Here is a 26,212-nt window from a genome sequence, read left to right as displayed (position 1 = left end):
GTGTCGAAAATATTGGTTACCAGAAGCCTCTATAATATAGCGGAGAAAGACAAGATTTGGCTGAAGTAGGCTGGAAGCTGATTCCAGATGAATTCAAATGGAAAAGTAGAAACAAATAAACAAACAATAAAAGAAGCAACCTTAATCACAGAGTAATGCTTCATGAAAAATGAAAGTCAAGATACTGATTTTTTTCCAGCTCGAATAAGGCAGCCCTCAGCACAGTATCACTGTTGCCAAACTTCCTAAATAAAAGAAGAACAGTGGAAGGGATTATTCTGTGTTGACAGAATATCATCACCAGAAAATGATGAGAAGATCTAGACCCAAGTTTTGAATCTTGTGGTAATCAGTCATAATACCAGACTACCAGCTGCTAGCACTGATAAATATCATACATTATTGTTTTGTACAAGCAGGATTACAATAACCAGAGTGAACAGCTTACTCCACACTATTGGAGCTTTGCTGTTCTCTTAAGCAGGAGATGGATTTAACCACGTGGGCTGTTTGAGAAGGCTTATATTGTCCGGGGAAGGTGTCTGTATTCTTGCAATGGGGCTAGTGCTCCAGCTTGTGTCCTACAGCTTCAGCTAAATAAGCAGGAAAGTAATGGTTACTGCAATATCTGCAAGATACTGCAGCGAAGATTACCTTAATATATCTTGGACTGCCAATTTCCTTAACGTGTAGTGTTCAGAGTTCCCGCATTGGGTCTGAACATCAACCTTTGCACGAGTGCAGACAGGCGGTTGTGTGCCCGCTTGGGCTTGCTCCGTGCAGAGGCTTGAGCAGCCAAAGCCTGTCATCGCTTCCCGCTGCTTCTGGGGAGGCTGAACTCAGGATAAATATTATTCAAAAAATATAAATCACAAGTCATTCACATCTGAAATAACTTTTAAAATTAGGGTTAGCAGATAGATATAAAAGGTATTAATTCTGTAAGTAATGCGTTACAATTAGAAATCATCACTAATTAAACACACTCATTTACAGAATGAGGTATTTTCTTTGTGTCGTGTCCGGGTGTTCTCTTTACTTATATTTTTATTACTCGCAATTACAATTTATGACTTTCCATAAAAATGATAATTTTCAGGCATCCTAAGTGAAATGAATGATTCAATAATTTAAAACTGAGTATTTGTTATCTTTGAGGACTGCAAAAATGAATTGCACATTGTTGAATTTAAGATGCCAGTCTTGTGGATAAATCAGTCCCTGGGGAAGCTGTGAGCAGCACTGTCACAAAGAGAGGAGGGGAGAGGTTCAGGGTACAGATATTTACTTCTCTTATATTTATGACCTGATAGTCAGAGAGGCTGAGCGTTTGAAGATTCAACTGAAGTGAATCAAGTTGAAGGTGCTTCCCAAAAATCAAATCTTCATATATATGTTTGCAGTTGACTGGAGGGAAAGAAAAGTTAAAGCAGAGAAATATGGGCAGGGAAAAGACTCAGGCATGAGAGGAGTCTGAGTTGTGTGAAGTTAAATGTGGGCTGCTCTTTCATATCTTGAGAGATCAGAGAGATTCCTTTCCTGTCTGAGTGGAAAATTTCATGTGGGTTTTGGAGAGAAATGCTCTGCTGTCCTGCACCAAAGTCAGTGCCAGGGATGCTATTTGAGAGCCTGAACTTCACCCTGTTTGTATGACTTTACTCCTTATGCAGGAGGTTTAGATGCTTTACCACCTTCGGGGTTGGCAGGTACTGTATAACTGTAGGGTACTGTGGTACTAGCAGCAGTATCGCTTCGTTACTCATTTTCGGGGATTGTTCTGCTCTTCCCAACCACTTTGCTGATAATTTTAGGTGTGTTAAATGGAGTGCATATAGCACAGGGAGCAGTTTCACTAAATTTGGTAGGAACAGGATCAGTTCTTGTGTAATTTCTGCAAATTCATTTTGTTGTCATTGGGTTTTTTTGGGAACAACCCCAAAACATTAGAAATCAGATTCTCTGTCATTATGCTTCATGTAAAAATCAACAATCTTATATGATATGGACAGTCGTGAAGGTGTCTTAGCATGATGATACAGGAGCTATTAATTTCTGGTGATGCAAACACACATGCACACACACACGGGTATTTAATCTGTGATCTGTGTTGTTTCTCAGTTCAGGATCACATATTCAGGATTTTTACTTTGATCTTTAAGAAAAAAGGAAAGCTGAGACTTTTGGCAAGGGCTGGGAAGGTAGCAAAACTAATAATTGAGGGGCTTGAATATGAAAACTAGCCTTGTATCTCCACCTTTGTCTAGAAAAGGAAGTGAGAAGATTTTTATCATGCATGGGTACTGTCATCTCCTTTGTTGAAAAGAGAATAAATATCCTGCCTAAATTCTTAAAAAACAAAATTACTTCAGCTTTATCTGAAAAATGTACTTTATTCCCTTTTCAAATTAGTCATGTCTGCTATGCAAGGCATCTCCTGCCATTCAGTACCTTAATTGAAACTGTAATAATTGATGCCACTTTTACATATTTATTTCCTGTAGAAATAGTTTACACAGAGTCAGAGATTCAGTAGATAAAAATAGCATTCTGGTCATGGGCTCTCTGCTCGACTCACTGCAATGATAAAAGTGATTTCCTGTTAAACAGGCAGCCCGGGACTGCAATCGCACGTGCATGAAGCTTCTGATTTACAGGGGTGCTTAGCACCCTGAACTGCAGTTTAATTCAGTGGGAGATTTGGCACCAATAAATTAAAGTCAAGTATGTGTTCAAACATATTTTATATACTGTGTGGCAGGTTCTGATTTCTTTCATTGTTGGATAAACTGAAGCCTGCATTTTTTTTTCACTTACTAAGTACTTTGGGGTGTTTCTAATGTTTATATAAACTATTAGGAAAAAGCCACAAAAGCAATTCCCTTTCCCCCAGAGCTCCTGCCCTTCTTATTCTATAGCTGGCTTAGCCTTTGCTTTAACACAAACATACCATAAGGTAGAGGATATTGTTGAAACTGGTTCAGTGGTGTTTATCAATGATGCATCAGACGTAGTGAAGCAGCACAGGTTTACTGTATTGTGACCAAGTTCAGAAATTGCTTAGAGAATTATGCCTATTTCCACTAGCGCAGATCTTGGAGTCACAGAAAATTCTTAAGACATCAGTGTTTATGTTAATTAGGTTAAACGGTGTATGTGAGGCAATCAAGTGGTCATATGCATGAGTGAGCTGATATGCAGAAGATATAATATCATTTACCACTGGAATATCCGTGTCCAAGTAAGAAAAATACCAGGACAATTAATGAGCAGGAGCTGCACACAAGAGGTGCCATTATTATCCAGTACTATATCATATTCTCTGTGTTTTTTATACACAATATCTATGATTAATAAAAATAATAATAAATTAAGGAAAAAAAACCTTCTGAGGACTGTAAATTAAACATTCAGAAAGTAGACAAATGTAATTCTGGCATTTCCTGCACTGCCTTAATTCAGCACCTTTTTGCCTGTGTGTTACAGTGCAGTGTCTGATTATATGATCGTATACTATTTTTTGCCACATAATCCCTGCATCGTTTAGCTGCCTTAATTCAGCACCTTTTTGCCTGTGTTTTTACAGTGCAGTATCTGATTATATGATCGTATACTACTTTTTGCCACATAATCCCTGCATCGTTTAATGCACGAGGAGAACCTATTCTTTGGATCACCTGGGATCTGAAATAGCTCCATTTGCAAGCTGATATTTAAAACTCCTAGCAACCCAGACATGCCTACATAACCACCAAGCTTATCTAAGGTCTTCTTTCTCAAGAAATAAATTAACCCATTCAATCCCAAAAGCTAACCATGAAAAAGCAGAGAAGTCACACGATTTTTAAAAACATTGCAGTTATCTACTGTTTTACTACAATTTGAAGTCTCATTATGCTCTTAAATATTTATTGGCAGTAGGGTGTGAACATGAATGATTGAGCTATCGTCACAAATGGATTTTTGTTTATTTTGTTTCCTTTGAAAACTGTAGTTTTTATTTATTGTTATGAAAAAGAAGTAAGTCCACATCAAACTTGGACTGCTGCACTGAATACAGGAGCACAACTGCCTTTCTGGGCACGTGTTAAATCAAAGCTGGGTATATCCCTGAATCGAGATTTCTAATAGTAAATTTAAGTGGTTTTGAAACCCTAGTTGCTGTGAATGCTGGAGGGAAGGAACGTGTTACTGTATCTACTTCTGAGCTGTATTTTGAGAGAGAGTCTGCATGAGTCGTCAAAGGTGCCTGTGTGAGATGTGACCTTTTCAGTTCGTATTTATTATGTCTTCCCAAATACACACCGTAGCTGTACAGCGCCTGTCAACATTACATTTGGTGAAACTGGCTCTCTGAAGGGAAGAGTTCTCTTTTAATCCTTAAATACTTCCCTTCTGAAGCTGGTCCTGAAAAACAGAAAAACACTGTAAAGAAAATTGTAAGGAGAGGAACAATATGTTTAAACCTTTTTTCCACCCTTTCTTTTCCAAAATCCTTCCTCCTGTTATCTCTTATTTCTCCTTGTGATCAATTCTTTTTTATTTCACTTTGTTCTTCTGAGGGCTTTTTTTAATAAATGAAGTGTAAGTATCTTATATGCAATGAAACACAGTGCGTTTATACTACATTGTATATATGGTATGAATTGTACCTCCCTTCCCAGAAGTGGCTCAGCTGTAGCATTTGCTTGTTGCTGCCTGCACTGATCAACGAAGAAGGTATCAAAACATTTTCAGCCTTTCCAACACTTGTGGTGTCTCCTCCTAACTTGCAAGGCTCTAATTATAGCCCTTCAGTTCTCACTGGTGTTGGGTGTCTACAGAATAGTGAATGTAGAGGGATCAGAGCCATGGACAAGAAATAATGAAATATATACTAAATCCATTGAAAATATAGAAAATATTCTGCACTATAACTCTACCTATCTGATTAGTACACCACCCTACTTCAGCATAATGCATTAAAAGCCTTGTGACATACACCAGCTTGGTGAAGACTTGTCTCAAAGCTGAATTCGGTAGCTTTGTCCCTTCTGAATTCAATGGGGCATTCCCCAGTCTATCTGCAATTTAAAAAAAAAATAACCATTAAGTGTAAATACAGGATATGACATTCTGTGAAATGAGTAGTTAGGACTTGATTGGTTTTGATTCCAAATGGGAACATTTTGAAAAATCTCTTTTAACCAATGCTGGTCAGTAGCATGAAAATGTATTGCATTTATCTGAATGTCAGAAAGGGAGTCGTGTCAGGTGGTCTGATTTGTGTCATTGCAGTTTCTCAAATCTTTCAGCTACATCAGGCTATCAGAATCTTCCACAACTGTACAATTGGTCTTTACAGTAGTATGCCCTTGCTAAATCCCCACTTCAAAAACAGTTGTCCTCAAGTGGGCTAGATCTCATCTTGTCTGGAGCAACCTCATCTATCTTACTGCTTGGCACTGCTGCAGACATGGTGGAACAGCTCTGAGCACAACTGCACTCTGATCAAGGCCTTTGGGCAATACCATAATGTTTCCAATAAATCAAAATAAACTGGCCAGCTGCCTTTTCATGTCCTCTCATCGAGCTGTATATCTTCGTTGAAATGGGAGAAGTCATTTATGGATTGAGTATTTTGTCAGGGACACAAAAAGTAGCCTCCAGAACCCTCAGGTAGAAAGTCGGGGTGATGGGAAAGCAGTTGGCAGGGATTAATTAAGCTTGTGGATGGCTGGGGCAACTACATGAGTACTGGGGGAAGAAGGAAGGATAAAGGAAAGCAAGTTGATCTTGCTGTGATTGCACAGCACATCCTCTACAGCATGGTGCTAACAGGACGCCAGAGAGAACTTTTGTTTTAAGGAATCCTTTTTGCTCTCCACAAACAGCAATGGAAAATGGAGAGACCAATGTACAGGCTAAGATTTACAACCCACGCAACTTTGGTCTTTTTATTTATCTTTTACTCGTCCATGAAAGAGTGACAATTTACCATCTGAAACGTCCTGTGTAGTCCTCATGGGCATGCTTCGAATGGGATGTTGGTGCAGATAAATAAGCATCATCATCTCTACATTAAATGTTTTGTGGTCCTTACTGTTCTTTGCTTTGCATGAGCTTCACACCATTGTGGCTATATGGGCTGGAAATTAGGCTGCTCTTATTTTCTCATGTATGAATCAGCAGATAGTCCTATTTTTTTGTCTCTCATTGAGCAACTGGAAAAAATACGTAAGGCTAAAAGTAGACATTCTCAAACTTCTTTTTTTTGTGCTCTGTCTTTCTGAAAAATTTCTGCAGGTCTAACAGCTGTATAATGTATAAATCATTATAAACAAGGCTTGAAAGGAACTTCACTGTTTATACTATAGCTTCCCTGCCCTTTAGCAGTGATGAAAACTGAAAATACCAGTGCATCTTGAATTCAAAGGAGAAAAAAAATAGATGAGAGATCATAAAGGGGTAACGCGGTTCAGCTAGACTCAGCGTTTGGAATATTAAGCAGATTTGACCCATGCTGAGAAGAGTCTGAAGAGCAAATTCTTCTCAGCACCATCTCTTATGTCAGGACCCTGATTAACAAAGACATTTAAATAATGTCACTGCACTTCATACAATTTGAGCCTATTTTCTCTTTTGTATAGCTTGTGAATGTAATTTTTTTTTTTAACTTGCCATATTTGACCTCTGTCTCCTAATAGTGGCAGGCAATGATACTTTGAATTATTATGCTGAATATAAATGTAAGCTTCAAAACTAACACGGCTTTTGTTCCTTTCCTGATGAAAGCACAATTTTGCAGTTGCTTTAAATATTATAGCTTTAAGTCTGCTGTTTTTACTTCTAGTAAGGATTTCTCAGTGAATTCATTAGAAGTGTCTGTTTTCATAGCCTGGCTTGTACAAATAAGAAGCAGGGATTTGAAAGTTCAGGGTATGTCTTGCTGTGCTTAAGCTGCAGCAGTGTTACACATGCTGAACCTGTTTTTATGTTACTAGCGAGGAATAATGCAAGCTGAACTCTGAATTCCCTCATTAGAGGTTTAAGTCTCTAAGGCTAAAACTAAGGCTAAGTTTTGATATTTGTTAACAGAATCCTGTGTGAATTAATATTTTCCAGGGGGCACAAAGAATTTTGAAAGAACGTTTCTAGAAAGATAAAGGTAAGGAAAAACCACATGTGTTTTCCAGGCATGTGAAAATAATTTCAAGGGTCAGTGGCTTCGCAGTTGGAATTAACAACATGGTAACAGAAAGAGGAAGAGGAGAAGGCGACTGCACTTCCATTTTTTTTATGTAATGCAGTGAATGTTCAGTGATGTTCAGAGAATGTCCCTAATGAAATAATGGTGCTTGGAAATACTGGCTTTTTCCTCTTCATTACACAGATTTTTATTTTTATTTTTCCTTTAATTATATCTGTGTCTAGATGGAGAAGGGATATAGGACAAATGAATGGACTAAACCTGTCAGGTCTATTTCAAGCTATATTTAGAGATTCAGAGTGCAACAAACTTCTCACGATGATGATTTCAGCTTTCAAGTGGTTTTCTACCTTTCTGCTTTTGGAGGAATGGAAACGTAACTACTGTTCATTTGCTGGATATGTCTGAAAATGGAAGTGATTTTAGTGAGAACCTGTTCTTCTCTTACCAAGTATCTAAATCAGAGTTTGCCAAAGCCTCTGTGCTACATTTCAAGGTAGTCTGAACTGTAGTGAGTGACTGCCAACTGTCCAGATGGAAACTCTAAATCAGGCAGCAGATAAATGTGGGATTGCCTCTGCAAAAAATAACATTTTTCAATTGTTTTGCAGATTAGGAACCTGTCATACTTCATCTCTGTCATACAATCCTAAACATTTTGTAGGGAGATACAAGGAGGAAAGTGAATATGAGATGACTGAACATACTCTTAGGTAATAGGAAATTGTATCTTATTTAGATTTCATTGCAACCCATACCACAAACAGGTTGCATTTATTCCCTCAAGCCTTATTCTAACCCCTTATTTAGTTGCACTTAGGAAACATTAGAAATTCCCCCAAATTATTCCAAATCAAGGCTATCAGTTATAGTTCTACGGGATTAGAGCCACAAAGACTGAGAAGATACATACAAGGAAGCTTTTGTTGCTTCCAACAGGTTTTCATTTCCTCATCATGTAGCCAAAGACAGTTAGTGAAAATACATCTTTCCAGCCTCTTGACACCTGGCTTTTGTGGGTTTTCAAACAGGGGGACTTAAATCTCTCCTTTTATCAATTGAGATATCTTCAGGTTTGGCAGATGAAATGAAAGACTCTGCATTACATCTTTGGAAGCTTCATACAATCTGTGATGCTTTTACCAATATTTAGTGGCTGCCATGTAACCCACCTCTTCTGCAAAGATCCAAATTATCCAGCTATTGTTGCATTAAAAATAACTATTTAGCAAAGAATACAGGAATTAGAGAAAAAGAGGTGGTATGTGCTTAATTAAGCATTTTTTATAAGCTCTACAAATCACTGCATGTAGACATCAACCCCAAACCTAAATTGTAAGAGAAGTGGGTTTATCTTTTGCTTAGAATAAAACAATATAGTAATGCAATAATCACATTTTCTAAAGTCTCATAGAGCACGATAAACTTCTTCACCCAACTGCAGCCTACTGTCCCAAGGGATTTTACTAAATAGATAATCACATTTTCTAAAGTCTCATAGAGCATGATAAACTTCTTCACCCCAACTGCAGCGTACTGTCCCAAGGGATTTTACTAAATAGAGTAAAATTGCTGACATAGGTGATTCATTCCCACCTGTGTGTCTATCAAATAGTACTACAAAGAGTGGGAAAGGATTAGAACCACATTTTTCTTACTTTTTGGTGCATATATTTTGCTTAACACAGAAATAAAAAGTAACAAATTATCTCATAATATTTTTGTTCTCTGTTTTCCTGGATGTGTGCTTGAGAAGTCATTTTTTGCTCATCATCACCATCTAGGCTGTGGTTTTTTGTTTGCTTTTGAACTATTCCCATTTCAAAGCCAGTTTTCTATTCTGAGGCAATTAGCAGCCTGGCAGCCGTCAATAGATGGAGACTGGTTTGTTGGTTTTTTTCACTGTGATGACTTCTTCAAGCAATAAACAGGAGGTCTTGATTTGAATCAATGTTTTTTTCCATTTCCATTTATATTTTATCAATGAATATCGCCCCAAGATTTCATCTACCATTAAAATGTCATCTCTGTGAGAAGCTCTGCCAACTATTTTCTGTTTAATTAACATGTTCAGTGCCGTTTGGAAGTGAAACAAGGGTAGGTTTTGCTAAAAAGAAAAGAAATGTTGGTTCTGGTTAGTGAGGGAGGTGCACTGAAGATAGGTGTGGGTCAAGTCAGGAGAAATGCACTTCCAGTTTCTCCCCTGAAGAAAAGATCCTTATAAAAGGAGTGAGTAAGGGCTGCAGTGTTTCTGACTCTGTGACTGGGAAGGCACAAGGTGCTGTGGGGATTGTAACTCTGAAGGAGAGGGGCTCTCTGTTGCTGGATCTCCCTGAATTCTCTTTATCTTCTCTCTTTCCTTGCACTGTGCTGACAGCATTTCCCCTTGAGGAAATTCCACTAACTCTGAGAAATCCACCATGGGCAAAAAGATGATATAGCTGCAGCTCTGCCATAGAAACACATCATTATACTAAGCCAGTTGACATGCTCTTGAAAAATACTACTTGCTGTGCAATTCAGAGCCCTGACTAGACTACCCTGCACTCCTTTAAACCACAGCTGTTACAAAACCAGCTAGAAAACGAGGATGTTGCAATGCTTTCCTTGGAAAAGCATTTGGGTTGTGTCACGTCAGGCATGGCAGCAAATCTGGACTGTGCTGCTTAGCAGAGCATCTCTGCTCTTTGGAGATGGGCATCCCACTGACACCGAGCAGACCGTTCCAGTGTAGAATCCACTGGCGGCGTCCAAGACATTAGAGGAGATATGAAATTGTTTACTGTGCTGCTCAGTTTTTCTATTTCATTTCTTTTTGAACTTGAAGATATAATAAAAGATTAGAATTATTGTTCAGTAAATGAAGAATACATACATAGGAAACACAAATAAATACATAGCACATGATGCTGACTGATGGTATTCCAGAGTAGTTTTAAAATTTCTTTAGATAGAATTACGTATCACAACTCCATATTTTTATTGATATTCGTTTCAAAAGGTGCTCAATGTAATACTAAAAACATGTCAAAAGCAACTGATTGCTTTTGGGTAGCATATGGAAGATCACTGAAAAACATTTCAATGCAGGATGGAAGTAAGCTAATGGGCTTTGTAGCAGCATATTTGACAAAGCCTACTGTGAAAGCCTAGGAAAACAGTAGGCAAGCTTTCCTGTTTGAATTTAACTTTTGCATTTAGAGTAACTTTTCATTTCTTTCTTCAATGCTTCTGGTACATTGCATGTGTGTTTACCCTGCCTGTGTTTCTGAACAGGTTTTTAGAATTTGGACTTGGATCCAAACACATGAATTCTTCAAGGGCAAAGGCAGCATCACTTGTCGTTGATTCTGCTGAGCATTTAAGAAGTGACATTTACCAAGGCTTGTTTTGAAGATTTATAAATGCAATATAGATTTGGCAAGAATAGCTGCTTCAATAAATGTTGTGCTGTAGCATGTAACCATGGGGTTTACCACCAGTGGATTCACTAGCACTTTGTCATCCAAGTAAAAATAAATATTCAATAAACAATTTATTAGGGATGTGAGTTCACTTCTGCTTCATTCCACTTGGAAAGACTTGACATCTGTTGCCTACATAGTGTTATGAAGGACACAATGAAATGAAGACAAATTAATTGTGCAATTGTCAAAACTATGTCAGGGAAACTTTCCCTGGCTAACAAAAATAATGCGAAGAATAATAGGCAAAGCGATATATCTAGGCTGTATGCATGAAGGTGTTTGGTATAATAGCTAGGGGTAACTGAATCATAATACCTGACTCGAAGCTATTCTTTCGTAGGCTCTATTTCTGTTTTAGCAAAAGTGCTTTTCTGTGCTCAGGTGTCCTTTGAAGAACTTACACTAAAAGTAAATAGGTTTTACAACCATTAGGATCCTCATTTGGACTACCAGATTTGTGTAACGTGGCATTAATGTGAATGATAGCAGGAGTAAAAAAAAAAATTGCATACTGCTTCCTATTCCTGTTAGCAATGCAAAGCCAGGTAGTGTGGGGAGAGTGGGAAACCGTCTATTTTGGCTTTGTCAGTACAATAGTTACATGAGTTCCCGTTCAGGAGCGTTTTCTTGTACCCGTTCATCCAACCATGTCCTGCAAATTCCCACACAAAGAATCAGGGCAAAAGCTGTGCTGGGCAACTGGCTAAACCTCACCAGTAATGATGGAGAGAAAGTTTTATTGATGAGATATCAATGTGGCGTGGGAGTACCTTTACTATAACCTTGGAAATCTTGACCAATTTTAATATACTTTCAAGCAAATAGGATGATCAAAATTTATCTTTCTGAGAAGCATTGACTACATTTAGCTTTTAAAAATAGTAAATATTCAAGGGCATACCTTGGTACTGTGTATAGTGAAACAAATCAAACCTGACCAACTGCTAAATATAATGTAATGTACAAAACTGCAGTCTTATGTGGCTGTCAGGAAAGACTTCTGTTTTTACATTTGAACCTTTCGCATTTAGTTAAGAAGTAATAGATAAAGAGAAATATTTTCTTTCGTATGTCATATGATGTAAGTAAAGTGAAATCTATATCTATAAATAGAGTTTACCTTGTATATAGACATTGAAGTCAATGATGAGTAGGAATAGCAAATTAATATGTCGTTGACTTTGCAATGCCCCATGTTTCTGTTTAATTTGTTGTAGTAAATAGAACAAGTCAATCCCAGGTTCTAGGTTGCTCCTTGCAACAAATAACCCTAAAGTGTAAAATATGATTGTCTCTCTAGAAAAAAGAGAATATTTTTTTCTGTTTGAGAGTGCTAACATTGTGTGAGGTACTGTGAATGGGGCCTGCCAGATGAAGGCCAGATTTTTAGCATGTAAATGGGTGAAGCAGAACATTTTCAACAGTTTATTCACTCATTGGTCTTTCCAAAATTTGTGCCTTTTGAGGCCATGACAGGAAACATTTTCTTGGTAGATTGCCTTACTGTGCTACAGATTTGGAGATCTGAACCAGGAGCATTTTGAAGTGAGAAAATAGCAATTCTTTGTGTTTTCATTTATATATTAGGAAGGAGGAGCATATGAAGCTCTTGGACACCTCAGCTCTCGGGTACAATTACAGGGACATTCACTGATAATTTAATTGATAAGGAGCAGAAATCTGGGCAATGAAACAGAGATCTTACATTAAATAACAATATACTTGTAAAATACGTGTGATAATCTGGCTTTTTAACATGTCTTTTGGTGTGAATTAGCTTAAACTGCTATCAGAGCAATCAGATTGATTGCTGCAGGTTTCATCTATCATGACTGTTATAAACAGAGGGGTGTTTATAAACAGAGGGGTGTTATAAACAGAGGTGTTACCACTGCTGATAATTAAGGCTGCTTTACGTTTTCCAGGATTGTTTATATCTCTATTGGAGTAGTTTATAGACGAATAAAATAATCAATGTTCCCTTCTTATTACATTTATGCCTCTCTTAGAAAGAATTAACGTGCAGGTTTTGTTTTTTTAACATGGGAGAAAAATGCATATGACATTTAACCAGGATACCCTGAGGAAGTGGAAAATAAGGCACATGAATGTTCCACCACATCAAAAGTATGGTAATAGGTAGCAGTCGATTATCTAGAAATATATCACTATTTCTTAAAGCTGGCAGCCACTGATCAGAAGACTTATCTTCTGTAATGATACGAAGTGAAAGAGAGAAATATGAGCTACACCACCAATGTTTTTGAAATGCTTTAACATTACTGCTGGTTCACTTCAGTGTTCTCTCTAAAGGAGGTTTGCTGCTTTGTACGCCATTCCAAACTGCTGATGGACACATTTCTGGAATGAATGGTATTTTTGAAAATACATTCTCTTCCTCAATATTAGATGCTAGCCCTTAAATAGTAGATATTCACTGAAGTTAAGCATTTACCTGCCACTTAGTTAAGGACACATTGCAGTTGCTCCTGGTGGAGGAAATGCAAAGGTAAAAATTGATCCCAAGAATGATATGAATTTTATATTCCCACTGAATGTTTTATTTCAGTGTTATGTCATCATGGAATGTTTTGAGATATTTTGTTGATGTCACAGTTTTCAGAAAATGACATTTAAACCTAGCATCTATTAGTGGTTATGAACAAAAAAAAGAATGGAGCTTTTTTATGAAGTGATGCGTAGCGAATGGACATCAGCTGGAACTGTGTGCACAAAGACTCAAATTTTAGGAGCCTGCAGTTCATATCTGATTGTTCCATTGTTTCCAGTTTAAATATTTTAATTCATTGACAATCTTGCAAAAAACTAATTCTGAGATTTAAAAAAAAATCTGGCTTTTAGTAACATTGCAATATATTGTGGTAAAATTGAATCACATCTCATGGCATGGCATATTTTAAGTATTCAGAGAGACCAACCCCAGAAGGCAGTAAAACAGCTAGAAAGAATTAGAACTCAGAGTGCACACAGCTGACAAAGCATCCATGTGAATCTGTGAATTGGCATTACATGAATTGTTCAAAAATATTATTAAAGCTCAGGTATTAACTGAGGTATTAAATCCATGAAACAAGGGAGGGAAAATGGACACTGGGTAGGAAATGGTGTCAGTCACAGCTTCTCTTGCTAAATCCTTTTCATTTTTGGCTAAAAATACATGGAATAATCTCATTTTTACCCATGGACACCAGCTATATAGGCAGACACTGTACCTTATAGGACAAGGGGTAATGGCTTCAAGTTGCGCCAGGGGAAGTTCAGGTTGGATATTAGGAAACATTTCTTTACTGAAAGGGTTGTCAGGCATTGGAATGGGCTGCCCAGGGACGTGGTGGAGTCACCATCCCTGGAGGTATTTAAGAAACGTGTAGACATGGTTCTTCAGGGCATGCTCTAGTGCCCAAGATTATTGGTTTGTCGTGGGCTGCTGAGTGGGTGGGTGATGGATTTTTGGTTTGGTTGTTGTTGTGTGTTTAGGTGGTGTGGTGGTGGGTGGTGTGGTGGTTTTTTGTTGTTTTGTTTTGTTTTTTTGTTTTTTTTTTTTTTTGTGGTTGGACTCGATGATCTCTGAGGTCCCTTCCAACCACCACAATTCTGTGATTCTGTGATTCTGTGATTCTGTGAAAATGGACACTGGGTAGGAAATGGTGTCAGTCACAGCTTCTCTTGCTAAATCCTTTTCATTTTTGGCTAAAAATACATGGAATAATCTCATTTTTACCCATGGACACCAGCTATATAGGCAGACACTGTACCTTAGCTGACAAGTGGTAAAGTAATTTATTAATTATAATCAGAGCCCTGAGATGCAAAGATTAAAAATGCTTAAATGAAAAAAATACTGTCATGCAATGTACACTAAAGTGCATTGCATCCTCTGTTGCAATTGTTGGAAGGTCAAAACCCAAAAAAGTTTAGGCACACAAGAGAATAGAAAAAAAAGATAATTCAAATACTCCTCCAGCTGAAAATGCTCTGTTGCCTTTCATGGTTGCACAAATTCACAGTGTGTATTTTCTGCACGCGAAGTGAATTCAAAATGAAACCCAAGGAGCACTAATCAGGTTTTTGGGGGAGCAGTGTGACCTGCAGATTGTTCATCTTTGCTCCAGGCAAGCTGGCTTGGCTAACGTGCTTCTCTGGAAAAATCTTGGCTTCCAGACACCAAGATCCTTACAAGGTTCCTAAGGGAGTGCTGGCTTCTGCAACTGCTGTGATGTTATTAATAATAATAACAACAATAACAATTAGTGGTGTTGTTATTGCTGGAGAAAGAGACTGTAAAAATGCATGCATTACATGACCTCTTCCTGGAGGAATTTACAGTCCAAGAAAAGTGGCTCAAAAGTGGAAAATGGAGGATATGGTCGCATACAAACTATATATGGACTTTCTGCATATCATTTAAAATAAAAAAAAAATTACTTTTTTTTTCTGCTTTAATTAACATTTTTCTTAATGCAGAACAGAGCGACCTTTGCTAGAGAAGGTGTTTCAAGTATGTAGGGTTTCCCTGTGCGATATACTGTGAATATCCTGCAGAAGCCTTTGCTCTGACTCACTCTAACTGTCTCTCCGTGGTGCCCATCCAGTGGTCTGTACATCTGTCTTAAAGACGTGTTGGGATCCAAGCGTGGATGCGCATTTGCATCTGCAGCCTTTGCTGTGCTGCCCGGTTCGGCTCTCCAGTATATTGGCTCTGCATGTGCAATTGAAAGCACTTCTCTGACAGCCAAAAATTGATTTTTCACAAACATCAATGGGAGTTCAGCAGTTACATAAAATGGGGGTGAGAGCCACTGTGCGGAGCTGAAAGAACAGTTCTACTCGTAAGCATTTGAAATACAGGAAGAATTGTAGATCTGAGATGAATTTCCTAGAATAAGTGTAAGCTGTATATCCACTTAATTTTCTGTACTTATTTAAGTGCCAGGACGTTTCTGACCAATTCTACCTTGTTACAGGTGATGTTTTAATTCCCAGACTGAAGGCACTTCAAAAGTCCTTTCCCAGGAACTATATTTTTCTTGACAATAAGGCTGTCATCCTACTGTTAGCATGAAATGAAATGGATAAAATAAAAGGAGAAGGAAGACCTGCTGATTTTATATGCATTGTTAACTACTATTTGGACAATATCTCCATTCTTAGCATTGTACAGTCTAGCATTACAACCAGTTTCTGCATACTAAAGAGATCCTACATTATGAGATGAATGAATGAAAGTTTAGAGTGGTGTAAGACATCTCAGAAAGGAATAATAAGACAGAAAGGCAAGGAGAAGGGAATAGAAAAATGAAAGATATTTTGAGAGAGAAAACCAAAGATCGCTACTTCTTATTCTAAAAGGAGATAGCAGAGGATTAATGTAGTAAAGAGACATGGTTTCCAGTGTAGAACTAATGTCAGGCTTTTGGGGTTAAATCTGGAATAGTCCCATGCACTTTGATGTGATTTTCAGCTAAGGCAGGTGGGTTCAAAGCTCGGTGAAACAAGCAAAGCAGTCTCATCTTTATTTTAGTATCACTATTTTGGGTGCATGTGAATATTTCCTTGTGTTCATGAAAACTCCTTGAGCTGACAGCACTGAGGACGTGTCTGTGCATAGTCCAGGGGCAGAAGGAAATGGAAGAATAGAAGGTGCACCTTTACTCACCATATACTAGATTAGGTTGGTTTTTTATAAATATGTCACAGCCTAGACACCACAGAGAACCATTCAAGTTAAAGATGTAACTGACCATGAGTCAAATTAGGGTTGAACATTAGTATAGAGTTGTAACCGTGCAAGAAGCCCCCTTTGGCGTATCTTCCTTCCTAAAAAGCATTTCTGTGAGTGGAACCATCTGCTTTCATGGTTGAGGGTCATCAATTTATGAAAAGTATTATATGACGTGGTGAATTTGGATTTGGGAAGTCTTTTTCATGTATCCCTTCTGTTCTAGCCTTTGGAAAGTAGCCTATTCTAATTGGAAGTTAGGTGATGTATTTTGCATTATCATATTATTCTTTTATTACTATCAGCTCCAATGGCAGAAAAATCTTAGGTAACGCTTAGAAACTTTCTCTTGTATAAACCAATTATTTGTAGCTGTCTACAAGAGCTGAAATAAAGGTAAGGAAACATTGCATACTGTGTCCTGTGAGAGTATTTTATAATCTCCTTGGCAAATGAAGCACTCATTTGGCTTTTTCAAATAATAGAAATTCCAAAAAAACTGAAGAGAAAAGCCTTCCCTGCACCTTCTGGGATAGTTTCTTAGGGTAAATTAAAATCAGGGCTGTAAGAAGATCATGCTGGTAATTTAATTCTAGGGACATTATCACTTTTATGTATAATAAAACAATATATGAAAATTTGAAACCATAATCCTTAGGCAGCCCTTTCATCTGCTCATTTGAATGGAATCACCTGCGAGTGTTAGTGAATTGCTGCTGAACTCAGTGACTGAAATTCTTGCATATTACAGAGAAGATTCTATCAGAATCTTCAAAAGAGGGCAACAAACTCACCGATGTAAATCCGGTACTCAGTGCTGCTGCCAGGGAATGCAGTGGAAAAGGGAAGGAAAAAACAAATGGTCCTGAGGCCTTCCAGGAGAGGATGACCACTGAAAAATGGATTGAACGAAAGGGGTGATGACCGCTTATAACTTCCAGTCATTTCTTCAAATACAGCCTGTACCAGGCTTTCTTTTCCTCTAGAAGACAATCCAATGTTTGACCAGAGGAAAAAAATAAATAATTAGAGTACGTTTGAAATGTAGTTCAAAACTGTCTTGTCAAATTTTATTCCAATTTTGTGGAAACCATCTTTAGCCCCTTTTTTCAGAGCAAATGAAAATTCCAAGCCAAAGATACACAGGAACTAAAATGTTGTGGTGCACTAATTTACAGGAAAAGTTGGTAGTGAGCTTAACTGTGCAGAGGTGGGTTTAATTTCTCTTTGCCATTAACCTGCTATTCCACGTGCAAAACTGCTTTCAGAAGAAGTTCTGGTTTTGTTGTACTGTGACAGGAGACATAGGGATTTTTTCTTTTGGCTGCATTCTTAGGAAGAATAGATAGCAATTGGAAGAATGATTTTTTTTATATGCACAGCAACCTCAGCATTAAAGCTGCAATTTTGACTTAGCCAGTACTGAAATATGTGAACATTATTGGGTATGTCCTTGAGCTCAGGAAATGGAGGTCTGGGATGAGAACAAGTGCAGCTCCTCTAGAGAATGTGGAAAGGCAGCCTGTAGAAAGGCATGTCTATATGTTGACCTGTCTGTTGTGAAAATAGGGAAGAAAGCCAATCATTCCCAATTCTGCAGACGTTCTGACAGCTAAAGTAGGCATTAACAATTTGCAACACATGGCATGGGGGATGAAAGTCTCTGAGCTCTACAACTGAGAGTTTCCTAGATGAAATGAGGTAGCATTTGAAGGTAGCTCAGAGAAAAAACTATTTTATCATACACCGTGTAGGGACAAAATGGATAACGTTACCAAAAACTGAGGAAAAAAATAATGTCACAACTCAAAACTAGTAACATGTTCTGGCTTCCAGTCTGAATACCTCTGAGGTTTTTTGGCCTTTATACAGTGATTTTTCTGACAAAGAAGGATCAGGTTTTAGTATATAGGTTTCTGCCAATTTATAATAATCTCGTTTTGAATGGACTTGGTGTGTAAAAATAATTTTGTTGCCAATATATTGATGCAAAACTAATCATTTTGGATTTTAACTGGAACAAGAGCTGGAGGAGTCTTGTGGTGTTATCTGCCAGACACAGGTTCTGCTGGACTTGCCTGCAGAGCCCCACGCAGCCTCAGCTGGGCTGGTCAGGGAAAAGGGTTGGGAATAGGAGCAGGAAGATTTGCGCAGCCAAACCTTCACGGGGGGAGAAGTGTGGTTGCTTTGAAAGACTTAAATTGGACTTTGCTGATTTACACCAGAACGCCTTTGCAAAGTTAAAAAGATGTTGTTTTTCTTGCCTGGACCTTCAGAGGGGGTGATGATTATTTGTATGAACAATTCTGAACTAGAGTAAGTCAAGACAGAGAAGGAGCAGATGAATGTTTTCAACAGTTGCTAATATAATTACATGTATTAAAGATACGGTCAGGCATATTTGGAGAGGCATCAAGTTTCTCCAAGATGAAAAATAGAGTCAAAACCACAGGAAAGAATGCCATTATTTAGAAAAACTGAAGAGCTGAGAGAAGAAAACACATATTTAAATTTTTATTATTTTCAATAATTCTGTGTAATTGGTATAGCAGGAAAGCCAATTAAGCAGGTCTAAAATGAAATTATATGATAAATTTGAAAACAACTTTGACTTTACTTTTGGAGGCAGAAGTTAATGTTTTCTTCACCAGTGTGAATCTGTGAAAACTGTTTTCTTCACTATTTACACTGCTTGCTTTTGATTCTATTTAAATTTATAATATAATTCTCAGACATATTCTGTTGACAGAATTAATGATAAATGTTGAACATAATGGAGACCTAGAAAATAATAATTTCATTATTATTTTTGTAATTTTGGGTAATAATAATAATAATTAATTGTGCTGTGGGAAGAAAAGATCCAGGGAGATACCTGGTGATAATAAGAAAAGACCAGATCGTACCTGGAACATCTCTGTTGGTTTTGGTGTGGAGACTTGGTTTACTAAAGGTATTGATGTCTTGTCTTAACTGTCTCTACACTAGCATTCCCTTTTCACAGACCTTTAGATTATGGAATTTCAATTATAAAATAATAAGAATTAAACCTTTGGCTCCAACATGAATGAAAACTGCTACTTTTTGTAGGTAAAATTTATACCAATGACTTCTTTTCGTGGGGACTCCCCACCATCAGTGCTCTTCAGCTGAGAGCAATTTTATATCTGCTGCTACTGCTGTTGTTGCAATCATATTTGCGTCCCTTCAGTGCCTGCCAGACTCCTTCTCTCTTGGCGTTGTCCATCTGTGGGAATTCGTGGTTGGGATACGCAGATCCTGGGCAGACCTGCAGCAGGGGGGATGGTTAATCAGGGCTTGGGTGCCTGCCCGTCCCGCTCCCTCTTAGTGACATGGAAGTAATGCGTGTACAAGAGCACGGCTGTGATCCTGCTCAGCCAGTGGAGACAAATTGAAGTAATTGGGTGGTGAGGCAGGAGCTGGTGCGAGGTGTGACGGCAGAGACAAAGAGAACAGGAAATCACCGTACGGCGTCATATGCTCCTTCTCAACCTTAATTCTGATTGCAGCTGTCAGCGTGGCATTATGGTTCTTGAATGTGCTGTTTTATTGAGCTCAGTGTGGGGGAGAGATTTTTTTTGAAACCAAAACAATACTGGAAAATGATTGGCACGAGGTTAGATTTGGACACATCACAGTTCCAGAGATAGTTGCATAAGAAACAGCAATATTAACATATTGACAAGGGGCTTTTTGAATTAGTTAAGATATGCATTTCTCATTCGTGTCTTGTTCTCTTATCTGAGTTAAAATTGCTAGGAGATGAATTTGAGAAGGCATATTCCCTTAACTCCTGTTTCTTAAGCTCTATAACAGTATTCTAGTTTCCTTTCAGCTGTTTACTCTCCTTTAATGCCAGAGTTGTGGTCTTTTGCAGTATTTAGGATTATATACTTGTACTGGTTTGAAATACATTATGGGAAAATGTTAAAATAGTGCTGCAGGAGAAAGAAATTATACCAAAGTTAACAAAGGATATACCATTATGATGGCCATGAGGACTGAGATTACAGTGGTTTCTCATGCTCTTTTTCCAAAAACATAGTTTTGTGGAGGTATAAAGCCATACATAACTACTAACCCCTCCGTCTGCAGACATATATATTGCTCAGGATTAGGGGAGATGAATTTCCTGTCTGTGCACAGATACCACAACTGAAAGCTTCTTGCTTTTATTTGAACAGAAATCTTGGGTGTAATTCCATGTATTTTTCTTCAAAGTTTGTTTATTTGTGTAATCTTTAGCCTTTGATAGGGCTAGTATAGGTTTAGAGTTTCAAAGTGAACCTGTTGTGATTTTGGATACGTAATTCATAAATTAGTAGGTTTATATCCGTGTTAATGATTTTAATATATGTATTTTAGCTCAACTATTTTGTTGCACATTCTTCTAAACTGGAATGTTATCTTAGTTTTTTCTCCTTCAGGAATTTATAAATCAATACAAATGTGTAGTGCTAGGTAACATAGATGTAAAATTGAACACATACATATATTTGAAATTTCATTTTAAAATAATTTTAATAACACTACACCAAAACAATCATAGGTGCACAGTGATTCATTTTTGTGTATTCAGATAAGAACATGTTCTGAATAGCCTTACATTGAGATTTGTGGAATGATTTGAATTCATCTACTTACACGGCACATTTGAAAAACTTAAACTTTGTATTTGAAAAGGATGACTCAGAACTAAAAACATCTTGGAGATTCTTCCCCCTCCTAAGGGTCTGGAGTAATTTATTGTAGCCATTAACATCTAACATGATTTTGGGTGAAGTATTTCCTCAATAAACTCAAATAACCTTTTTATTTAAGAAAAACAGAAAGAGGGAGCAAAAGCAGAGTGGAACCATGATGTTTTAAAGAGCTTTTTTGTTTTTTAAAGGCTTTGTGTATACTTACATTGATTCTAGATAGTTTATTATTGTTTTCATTAATGGAAATAAAAAAAAAAAAGAAGTTTGAGATGGAGTCCCCATAAACCTTGCCTAAACAGGGACTTTATTTCCTAAAACTTGTCTAAATCCCAAACAGCACAGTTTCACTACTTCATAGGTCTGTCTAATCTTATACGTGACTTCTTTATGTATCTCCTCCTTAGGCTGAAAATTTAATAAATATTGAAATAATTTTTACTTCTGCATGTTCAGAGCAGTCTGCTTTGGCAGAATGGACAAACGCCCTATTTAGACTTCATTTTTAATTCTGAGCCTAAATAAACAGACAAACTCAATACAGTGGAAAAATTTGAAGAATACTGCCCTTTTTAAAATATTTTGCTGGATCCGAGGAGTAAGGTGGCCAAGTTCTAGGTTCTGCTGAGCCTGATGATCTTTAGCTGCATCCCAAGAGACTGTCTATAGCAAAAAATCTAATGTTGCGTGCAAATGGTGATGAAGTTTATAACGTGTGTATGAAAAAGGGACCGAACCAGAAATCCCCTTTCCCAGGCTTGTTCTGACAACCAGATACATCCCCTTCCTTCTCGTGCTAGAGAGGGTTTTTCTTTAAGTGGTTTCTTACAGGAAGATACGTGCAGGACAACGATATCTGGAACTTTTATCGATATTACTTTGAGGGTTTTGTGGTATTTTACTGCGCATGGCATAAAAGCAGAAATTCTCTTCAATTATGTGATGTTTAGTTATTAGATAATTATAGATAATTGCATGGGCAAGTTCTATGAACTAAAGTGTAACTGTAACATCTAAAATCTACAAATTGGGTAACAATTATGTTTGGAGTTATATCATTATTTCAAGTATAATTACCATGAGATTGGCAGTGCATGTAATTAATGAGTAATCACTGGAATTTGCCTTCATAGTTGCACTTCCCCCTTGTTGTAAAGTTCTTTGTCACAACATTTAAGTATAAAGATAACATAATTTGACCTCCGCATGTGTTATACTAAGACTCGAAGTACTTATTTCCACTGCAGTACTAGCTCCTTAATGTTCTAAAAGCATAGTTCCATGGAGAAAACAGAGAAGATCAAAGATGATTAGGGGCCTGGAGCATCTCTCTTACAAGGAGAGGCTGAGGGACTTGGGTCTTTTTAGTCTAGAGAAGAGAAAACTGAGGGGGGATCTGATCAATGCTTGTAAATACTTAAAGGGTGGGTGTCAAGAGGATGGGGTAGTCTTTTTTTTAGTGGTGCCCAGTGACAGGACAAGAGGAAATGGGCACAAACTTGAATGTAAGAAGTTCCACCTAAGCATGAGGAGGAACTTTGAGGGTGGCAGAGCATAGGAACAGGCTGCCCAGGGAGGTGATGGAGTCTCCTTCTCTAGAGGCATTCAAAACCTGCCTGGACGAATTCCTGTGCAACCTGCTCTAGGTGAACCTGCTTTGGCAGGGGGGTTGGACTAGATGATCTCCAGAGGTTCCTTCCAACTCCATGAGATTCTGTGATTCTGTGAAGGGATGGTGACCGTGAGTGCAGAAGAAGTGAAGCAACCCTTCAATAGATACCCACTAGTGAGATAACTCTTTTCCACAGCTGTCCAAAGTAGCCTTTTTTTTTTTTTTAAAATCTATTAAAGCTAATTTGTAACTAGCTAAAATTCCACTAAGAGTAAAGTCTTTCAAAATCTCCTCTCATAATCTACTGTCTTCTTTCCTTCCATTGTAATGAAAGTTTGATTAACAAAATTTCATAGAGCAGAGAAGAATCCATAGTTCATTCTTGGTTCCAGTTGAACAAATATTCTTTAATAACTTTTAAGTTATTAAATAGTGTGTTTTCTTTTATTTTTTTTTTTTTTTCATTATTTATCAGGTTTCACCTGGAAAGATGATTATACACAGCATGTTATTGGTCAGGAACTCTCAGCCATTCACAAAATCCACAACAGACGCCCTGATATATTTGCATCTGAAGGATCCGAAGCAGGAAGGTAAGTCTTCAGTGATGTTTTTTGGGAGGGTTTGTAAATGATGGGAAGTGTACTGACGATGAATTAAACACATCACCCAAACCACTGTCTACATGATGAAAGGGAACCGATTGTACAATAGCACTGAAAACACTAGTAGGAAAACAGCAGACAGAATGAATGAAAACCCTCAACCCTGTTCTTCTGACTATCATCAAGTTTATAAAATATCCCTTTTATTGTTAATTTAGGTGTCAGAGTTGAGAATGTGAGGTCTTTTATCCAGTTATGCAGTGTCTAGTCTGAGTTTTGCCAGCTTTACTTATCACTGGTTTAAAAAGGCAGACTTAGGCAGTAGCTCATCCACAGGAGACATTTTATTCTGGATGATATTCTGAGCAACTAATTATATTTTTAAATTCTTATTCTTCCAAAACATAGCTGTAATTTATTAAAATCCCAGAGATTCTCAGCTTTAGTTGCAAAATTTATCCAGGTAGGAGAGATTCATGCAAGTTCCAGTGACAGAACACAGTGTTGACACACTTCTATCTGTTCTTTGCATTGTAGGAGCCATTTTCCCCGTGGCTTGCAAGATACTGAGGGGTGACTTAATGGTTATTGGTGACAAGAGCCGCAATATCTGTAATTCTGTAGAGGGAAAGGGATGTAGAACCTGCAATTATATCATCTTCATGTACATATACACATATAAATATACTCTTTTACCTGGTCTGTTCTGTTCTACAGGTGTTCTATAGCCACACAAACACAGAATGAAATTTAAAAATGCATAAAATTTTAGGAATGTTAAAAATGGTAAATTTTGCTTTCCCCTGCATGATTTTAAGAAATGCAAGCTCAAAATTAGTGAAATTGAAAGAAGTGCTTTTTGTTAGAAAACTTTCTTAATAGTGGGACAAAGCTTGAGCTTCTAGCCTTGACAGGCAAGATACTGAAAGATGGACTTTAGATCTTCATATACCACAGTATGTAGTTTGCCTATATTGCAAAACCATTTTTTTTTAGCTTGCTCTTTTATGGAAATAAAAATGCTGTGTAATTGATACTGCCCAGTGGTTTCAGCTGTGTTTACGTCGGTTTGTTTTGATTTAATTCGTACAATTTGACCCTGTATTTCAAATATTTGCTTATTCCTTAAAGTCCCTGCACCATACTTTTCAGGAATGCAGTAAGGTAGAAACTTAGCTTCTAAAGAAGATTCTGATCTATATATTTTATATATATATAAAAATATATATATTATCTACATTTAAGATATATATAAAGATATATATAATATCAATATTATAGATATATATAATAACATGATTGAATTGATAAACATATTTTCACTGCTTAGATATGCAAAAAAACATTGCTGTATAGATTAATGTCTGTACATGGTATCAGAAATTATTTTTTTATATTCTGAGGATATTTTTTTAAGAATGAGCGTATCTAAAACTTTTATTCATGAGAGTAAGACAAAATAGGCTATATTTCCGCAAGATCAAGGCTATAATTTGCAGTGTTTGAGATTCATAGTTATATAGAAATAAAATATAAAAGAAGATCTAAAAAATAATTCAGTTTGTAGCCAGAGAACAGATGATCACTTTTAGGTTTCCTATTGTGATCAGGTGTTGGCTGTTTTGCATTTTTAACTAGAACCATACATTAGAAAAAAAATAATCCATTTTGTATATTGACACTTTAGGAACATCAGAATTTCAAATGTGTTCCACTTATAGCAGTTCCTATTGTGGATGGATTTTCTGAAGTTACCAAGCTGTGCTTCTGAAAGCATTATCTTATGTGCCAACAGTTTAAAGCATTAATTGATTTTTCTGGTTGTCCATTTGCAATATATTCTGTAGGTCAGAGAACAGTAGGAACTTTTTCTCTGGCATCTTGTAGATTCTGATAAAGTTTACTACGTGCTCAGTGTGCTCAGTGCACTTGCTAAAATCTTAGCAGATAATATTAAATAATTAAAAAAGCAACTTAGTGTAGGTATTAAATTATCAAAGAAACATTATGGCAGAAAGACCTTTTATTAAGGGTAACGTGTAATAAGACAATATGAAGTCATACTAATGAGTCATTAATCCCCACAGAGCTAGTGAGAGCAAGAAAATAGACTCAGACACTTGAAAGGTAAATTGACTTAGGCTAAATTAGTGCCTATAAAATGTGATGGAACAGAAGACTTGGATTTCATCTTTAAAAAAATGCTGAAGCTGGGAGCTTGATTTCAAGATGAAAGTTCTTTCTTTGGTGGCTAACTGGAGTGTACGTGGTATTTCCTGGGCCCTTATTAAATTTCAAAAATCCCTGCTCTTGAAAGAGGATCCAAGATAAAGGAAAAAAGTCCATTCTGCACACAGGGAATAAATGTCAGTTGTGTTCATCGGTGCAATTAGGCAAAACCACAAACGTTTCCAGCAAACTTCAATGTATGAAATGGGGTATAGCATTATTTCTATAATAAAACCATCATTAAGTCAGTAATAAGATTCTCACAGAAACTTTTTTCTAAAAAGTGTGGTATTTATTAATTGAGAACATTCTAGAAAAGCGTAATATCTGAGGTACAGTGATTTAGTTATTAGCATTAAAAAAAGCTTCTAAAGTGCTGGGGTTTTGTAGGAAATATAGAATTATTTCCATTGATAAATAATTATATGTGTTATTGTCTTTATACCCTGACATTGATTGTATGCAAAGTCCTTTTTCAGAATAAATTAAAACTGAAAATACTTCCAAATAAGTGCACAACAAGAACTCAGCTGACAGTCATTTTTCCTACTCACCAGGTGCTTTTATACGTTTGTCTTTCATCCATTTTCCAATATCACTTTGTCAAATTTAAAAGAAATATTTTAATTCAGTTGCAATTATAGCTCATTTA

General features: G+C 37.0%; 1 protein-coding gene across 1 annotated transcript in view; it reads left to right on the top strand.

Moving 5' to 3' along the window:
- The window catches only part of PTPRN2 (protein tyrosine phosphatase, receptor type, N polypeptide 2), a 644,397-nt gene that overhangs the window by 204,047 nt on the left and 414,138 nt on the right, over positions 1 to 26,212 (top strand). The window contains exon 4 of the mRNA XM_014945055.1: positions 23,202 to 23,319. Coding sequence (XP_014800541.1) covers positions 23,202 to 23,319 — 118 coding nt within the window. The remainder of the gene's footprint in view (positions 1 to 23,201; positions 23,320 to 26,212) is intronic.

This window comes from Calidris pugnax, unplaced genomic scaffold (assembly GCF_001431845.1).
Source record: "Calidris pugnax isolate Ruff unplaced genomic scaffold, ASM143184v1 scaffold54, whole genome shotgun sequence".
In the NCBI taxonomy this organism is placed as follows: Eukaryota; Metazoa; Chordata; class Aves; order Charadriiformes; family Scolopacidae; genus Calidris; species Calidris pugnax.
Note: the sequence above shows the minus strand (reverse complement) of the source record. Positions and strands in the feature narration are given on the sequence as shown.